Source organism: Centruroides sculpturatus, unplaced genomic scaffold (genome assembly GCF_000671375.1).
Source record: "Centruroides sculpturatus isolate CEXI.00-Female unplaced genomic scaffold, Cexi_2.0 scaffold3346, whole genome shotgun sequence".
Classification (NCBI taxonomy): Eukaryota; Metazoa; Arthropoda; class Arachnida; order Scorpiones; family Buthidae; genus Centruroides; species Centruroides sculpturatus.
In genome coordinates this window covers 2,687-9,775 of record NW_019387723.1, presented here as the reverse complement: position 1 = coordinate 9,775, position 7,089 = coordinate 2,687, and the positions used below count along the sequence as shown (strand labels likewise).

The 7,089-nt window shown below is 29.3% G+C and overlaps 1 protein-coding gene across 1 annotated transcript in view; it reads left to right on the top strand.

The window, feature by feature from the left end:
- Window positions 1-276: 276 nt before the first annotated feature.
- Window positions 277-7,089, top strand: part of LOC111616601 (ASNSD1 upstream open reading frame protein-like) — an 8,706-nt gene continuing 1,893 nt past the window's right edge. Inside the window, exons 1-2 of the mRNA XM_023357995.1 lie at window positions 277-356; window positions 851-904. Of these exons, the coding sequence (XP_023213763.1) occupies window positions 327-356; window positions 851-904 (84 nt within the window). The 5' untranslated portion in view covers window positions 277-326. The remainder of the gene's footprint in view (window positions 357-850; window positions 905-7,089) is intronic.

Sequence of the window (7,089 nt, the reverse complement as noted above, 5' to 3'; positions counted from 1 at the left end):
AAATTTCAATACAAAATGGCAAAATATGTAATGTTACTGGTATAACAACTTTATTAAACCAATTAAATTAACTATTTAGATTAAAATTAAAAAAAAACAGTTAAATTAAAAGATTGCATAACTTCATAAAATAAATTTTTTTTAATCAATAGATAGATATATTATTTCTATATTATATTATATTATTTATTTCTATATCCTATATTTTTGTATTTCTAATATGTCAAAAATAATATAAATAAATTTTATCATTTTTTAAATAATTTATAAAATGTCTATTATATTAGGTAATATAAAGGAATATATATATGGTTTAACATTATAAAATGTCAAAACACAACCAGTTGACTAAAGAGGTAAATATATGTTTGCTTAATTTTACATTTTCAAATTATTAAATTGTATTAATAAATTTATTAAGTTAATTATTACAGATAATTTTTAACTTAATGTTTAAAAAAATAATTAAATTATTTGATTTAATAGTGAATATTATTTTTACTTTTTTGAAAGAATTTTATTTTTGTTTATATCTTTAATGACACTGTTGTTTTCATTTTCTCATTAATTGTCACTTAAAATAAATAGATGTTGTATTGTATTGATAAATTAATTATTCAAAAGAAATAATACATTTTACAAAAATTTTTATCTTACAATAACAAAAAAAGATAAGTTTCTAAATATAATAATATCCCTGTTTATATAAGACTGATTGACTACTTTTTTTTAACATATATTTAGCGTTATATATCCTAATCTCTTAATCCTTAACTAAATTTAGTGAGTTTTTAATTTAATGCAATATATTTAGTTTAAAAATTTACATTATTATTTTTTATATTTTTAGTTAGAAGAATTAAATGTATTAAATAGTGAACTTAAAAATTTAAAGAAAACTGCAGTGAGTAAATTTTCTATTTTCTATTGATATTACGTTAATGCATGTTTTATTTTTTAAGTATTCATTTACTATAAGAAAACTAATTCTTATTTAGAAAATTAGAAAGTTGAAGTTTTTTCTNATTTGGCACATTTTAAAAGAAATTTTTCCAGCTAAAAAAAAAAAAATACATATTAAACAAAAATATTTATCACATTAAAGTTAACTGAAAAAAATATATACTGTACATAAAATAAAACTTTTTCTATTAAATTATATGGGTGAGATGCATATTGATTCACTCAATGGGCACCTCACCCATATAATTTAAAGAAAAGTTTCTTTCAATTCTTTGTATCTCATTATCTGATCCAAAGATGATAGAGAGGACAATTACAAATTTCTTAATAGTACTATTAATAAATGGCTGTACAGTAGATCCTTGATTTAATAGACAAAAAAAATGTCCTAAAGGAAAAATTTAGAATTTTTTTTTTATCATAAAGAGTACACTAAAATATGAGTTAGTAAGTCAATGAATATAAATTAGTCAATATATATTATTATAATAATTTATTTATATTTTAATAATAGCAGACATCCTTTCCTCAATTAGTCTGTTAGGCTACAGTTACTATGGATGCAAATTCTGATGAAATCTTGTTCTGACGAGTATGTCCAAACTCCTCATCAGAACAAGGTGCACTGTGCACGTTTTCTGATAGTCAGTACGTTTCTGCCTCCCACCAAAATGGACAAACTTGATAAGTTTTATATTCTTGAAAGTCCTTTTGATTAAGTTATTGTTGATAGCTGGTTGGAAAACAGAGCATGTTAACCACTTATTTTCCACAAGAGACGATAAGAGAGAGTTCCAAATGTTATATCAAGATTTGTGGAACAACCCGCAAAAGTTTTTCAAGTATTTCAGAATGAGAGATATCTCTGCCGAGAAATATCTCTGTTGTGATAGTTTTTGTCTTTCTTGTCCCACAAACACCTATTCTCGAACACAAGACTAATTAATTTATCAATACCCGTGTAGAAAAAACCAAAACACTTGAAATTCAACATCAGAATGCATGAAGAAATCAAACTCGTTTGAATGCTCGAATGGTTCTGACTACATTGTGCATGTCCTGACATGCCCTTTGCTGCCAGAGTAAACACTCTTATTGGAAAACAGGTATTTGTTTGTTCGGATGAACTCATCAGAACTTGTCAGAACAAGATTTCATCAGAATTTGCATCCACAGTAACCGTAGCCTTAAACTGTGGATTACTATACCTTAGAAATACTGAAGTTAGAATTAAGACTGCTTTATTCCATTTCATTTTGATGTTTTACATGGGAATGTTTTATGCAATAATATATTTTCTTAATTCTGAAGAAAATAGAATGTATGCTATTTCACTTAATATACATTTTATTTTCTATTTTTACTTGTGTTAATACTTTTATTTAATACTAGTTGTACTAGGCAATGCTTGTGTGTTATGAAAACATTGAATAGGTTCAAAAACTACATGAATGTTTGTTACTTGGTGACTATACAGTAGCTATAGACAACTTGCATGTGACATATTGGAGTCATGGATGTTGTGCATGTGCGTTTTGCCTGGCGCCATATTTGTGATGTTTCCGTTCCATTTTAACCTCATTAGATACATGACAGAGTAAACAAACTTTAAACAAGGGAAAGTGTAAACTTTGAGTGGCTCACCTAATGGTGCAGTATGGTAAATTGTACATAAATTTTATAATAGAATAAAACAAATTTGACAATTAAAAAAACAAAAAAAAATTACCACACAGCACTTAGAAGCAATGCTGTGCAATGGTCAATAAAATTATCATAAAACGTACATTTTTAGTCAGTACAATGATACAGTGATCAAGTGTATTTGTTTTAACGTACTTAAATTTCTCTTGCTGGAAAAGCTCTGTTATGAAGAACTCTACCAAAATCTTTGGATCAACCCAGCCATTTACTATAAAATTGAGCTTTAAGCGATTTGTATGCTTTTGTGTGGTTGAGTTAAAAATTGGGTTATTAAAACAAGGTATTCTATCTTCAGCCATAAACTATGATCTTCTAAGAATGAATTCTAGTCATCTTTGCATGGATCAATTCCTTCTTCTTCTTCTTGGTGCCATATCAGATTCCTGACGTCAGCGATACCTGGCATAGGTTAGTAAGTAGTTAGTAATGTGCTGAGGTGTTACTAGGGAAAGTTACTACCCAGAATGGTTTCCCATTGCCTGCTGTGGGGCGCGATGTTACGTGAGGGAAAAGAATGCCTTCCACTATACATTAATTAAAATTTTACTTCTGTACCATTTAACAACTCTTACTAGTCATCTTGACTAGTAAGAGTTGTTAAATGAATAAATAACCTAGTAAAAAAAATCCACCAATGAGTTGTGTAACATTTCCAGCTGTTATGAGATCTTAACAGGTATCTTGGGGCATATATATCCAGCAGATACGTGGCTGTTTTTTATTGAATTTCTCAAAAATAACAGCTAAACTGCGGACTTTGTAGAATTCCTCAACTGATATGTTCTGAAGTGATTTCTACAGTGGTTTTTAAGTGTATGGCCCTTTCTTTAGAGAAATTTTATGTAAAACAATATCTTACTACCACCTGCAGTAAATTCTCTCACAGCATGAGAGCATTATACTCTTGGTTGTTGCACATAACAATTGCAATTCGATAAAATAACAATATAGAATATTTAAACTTTACCACAATGCTACACATTCCATCGTTTTCTCCTGGTTTTAATGACCGAGCCAAACCCAATTTATTTCAGATAAGTCATTTCACTTATTTTTGACAACATGATTTTCTTGCTTCGGTGTTATTGCTCTGCTTTCTCCCAATCAGAGCATAAGAAATTTAATACTGTCAATTTTGCAACAATTAAAATTTATGTTTATTACATAGCAATACCATTTAATAATTGTGACCCAAACAATTATTTGGTAATTTTATCAATATTTTTAAATTATTAAAAATAAAATTATAGAATTCATTACTGGCAATACTAGTAGTTAAATCTAAAAGAAAACATTCCCCAGAGTGAAGAAAAAAATTTTGTTAGTTATTTGACCCCATTAGAGAAGGGAGTTTTTGAAAACAAAGTAATAAAACAATTAGTAGTTTGCTATTTTTGCATGGAATCTATTACTTCAGCAGGAGACAATAAACAGAGCTTTGCTACTCTGAACTTGAAAGAATACAATTGGGTGATATTTAACAAATATGATGTGAATCAGATTTGTTAAGTGAAAGTTGAAATGATTTATATTGAGTTGATATTTGATAAGTTTAGTTTTTTGCATTTACAGATCAAATTACAGAAAATATAAATAAAAATCTGATTTTTTTAAACTGACAAGCATTTTATACTGTTAGACAGTAGAGAAAATGTAGAAATCAAAGATATAATTATAGTCAAGCATATATATCTGTAAAAATATAAAAATTGCATTAATTTGCATTATGTATCCCTTGGATACAATGCCCCAAGTGACCTCTCAAAATTCTGTGCCTAAAGGGGAGATAATTAAAAAATAAATTTTATATTATTAAACATAAATTGATATGTGTAAGAACAGAATTGGATGTGAAATAATGAAACTAGTCTTATGGACTTAAGTTCTAAGGCTATCCTATTATTATACTATATTAAATTGCTATCATTCTGTTCATTCACATGGCATTCTCTTTACAGAGGGTTACAGTTGGAGAGTTCTCCACTCTTCATAGTTATAAGGTTTTCCAAAGCTTGAGCCAGTCCATTTTTCGATGTTGTCTTGCCATGTTAGCCTAGATCTTCCCTTCCTCTGTCTACCCTCCACCGTTCCTTGAACTGCAATTTTCATCAGTTTTCCTGAGGATCCTCTTATATGCCCAGCATATGCTGTTTTTCTTCTCTGGATGCTGACCACCAGGTTTCTTTCCATTCCAAATCTACTCATAACCTCCTCATTGGTTATTTTATCTATCCAACTAATTCTTTCCATTGTTCTAAGACACCACATCTCAGTGTTTTATCCTATAAACTGCTTCTTGGTTTATTGTTCATGACTTGCATCCATATGTTTTAATTTCAATTTTTTGCATACATTTCTATTTCTTAATACTGAGTGTGAGGGCCCAGATTTAAGAAGGCTGAGATTCGAATATTTTTATTCATTTTCATCTATCGTTTTTGTTTTGAAACCAAAACAATTTTATAAAAGTTAGGGTTAACTCAAAAAGAGAAAAACAACCGACAAAATTTTCTCATAAAAATTGCTCATAAAACTCCATTCCCACAAAAATACTTCCTTGTAGAAGATGAGTTAACTGTTGTGTCATAATTTTGTCACTTCGCCCACCATTGGTCAAAGAAGATCATCACCTGTGATGTACATGGGGAAATCTCGAGAGGAGAGCCTCCATATAAAAGGCAAGTGTGATGACGACACGGGGGAAGTTATTTTTCTGTACTCTGTGTGAGTGTGTGTATTACCTCTCGTTGCCACCATCTTCGATAGACTTTACAAATTCTGACTTTGATTATGCCTTTGAACTGAATTTCGAACCTGGGAAGTACGAGAATTTGGATCAACTAGACATCAATCTAGACATCGACATTTATAAATAGAGGTATTTATTCTACTCGCAATGATATGTAAGCTCTCTCTTGAATAGGGTCATGACTAATATATATTTTGTCTGCTATCAATCCCGAAATCTATGAATTATATGGATTGAAAGTCCCAAGAGGGATCTGTACCCTTAATTCCTTAATTAATCATCTATGTAAAAATGTTCAACAATAAACAGGTATAATGTTAATGAATTTTGATTGGTGTGCATTTCTTCCGACATTATCACCTCCATACTGAACCTGAAGTCCTCCACGAGATTGCTCGTGATAATTTGTCCTCAATTAAATGCATATCTATCCGCTAAGAAATTGATAGATTGGTGTCAGATCCTGACAGGAGAAAGGATTTAATGATTATTAACTCTATAACCCTTTCACTCAACAGAACCCATTCTTTGGATAAGAGAGACCGGACCTCAAGGTCTTGAGTCGAGTAAGAGGTAGGAGAGTCAAGAACTTGTAAACATCCTATATCCCCGATTAGTCTCACATGAGGGTATTTATGCGAAAGCAGCTTAAACCTTTTTTATTCTGTTTTTAGTTTCATAATTACATCTGTTATCCTCAGTTATCCAATTTCCTAGGTACTCAAACAGTTTTACCTTTTCTGTTTTCTTTTTATCCAACATAATATTTAGATCTTTGTTTTCTTTTCTGGTGATTATCATAACTTTTCTTTTGTTTGTGTTTATTTTCATTTGGTATTTTGCTTTTTCCACTTCTTTCCATCTGTTTAGAATTTTCTGTAATCCTTCTTTGTGTTACATATCAGCATACCTAATGTTATTGATAAGAAGTCCGTTAATTTTTACACCTTCATTTAAATTTTTGAACACCTCTTTCATCATCCATTCACTGTAGATGTTAAAATGTGTTGGGACAAATTACATCCCTGTTTTATTCCTTTTTTAATCTGAATCCATTTTTATCTTCTTCCTGAAATCTGATCATTGCTTTTAGGCTTTTATAGATATTGTAGATTATTCTCAGTAATTTTTTATCAATACCTATTTTTTGCAGAATTTCAAACAACAGCATTTGATTAACATTATCAAAGGCCTTTTTGAAGTCAACAAAAATATATAAACTCTATCATGATCTTTTCTCTTATAAGTTGTATCTTAAAATAACCAAACACCTTAGTATTTCTGGAAATACTAAGGTGTTTGGTTATTTAAGTATTTATATTCCAGTAAGTTATTTTGTTTTATTATAAGTTGTATCATTGTAATTAGGGTTTCTCATTTCCTGGTCTTTAGCTTGTCCCGGGATCCCGGGATAAAAGTGAACTGTTTCCCGGGAAATCCCGGGATAGAATTAATTATTTCTAAGGTATACAAAATATCTTGAAATCAAATGATATAATTATTTTCCATTTTTTAAAGTAATTTTAAAGTTCTGTAACCTCCAAAATCATATTAATAATGCTGTGTAAGGTCTATAGGCCTATAATAAAAATTACCTTTAAATAACGTAGAAATTTTCACAAATAGAAAAAAATTAATTAAAGTTTGCTGGAAACTGCATACAACAACAACAA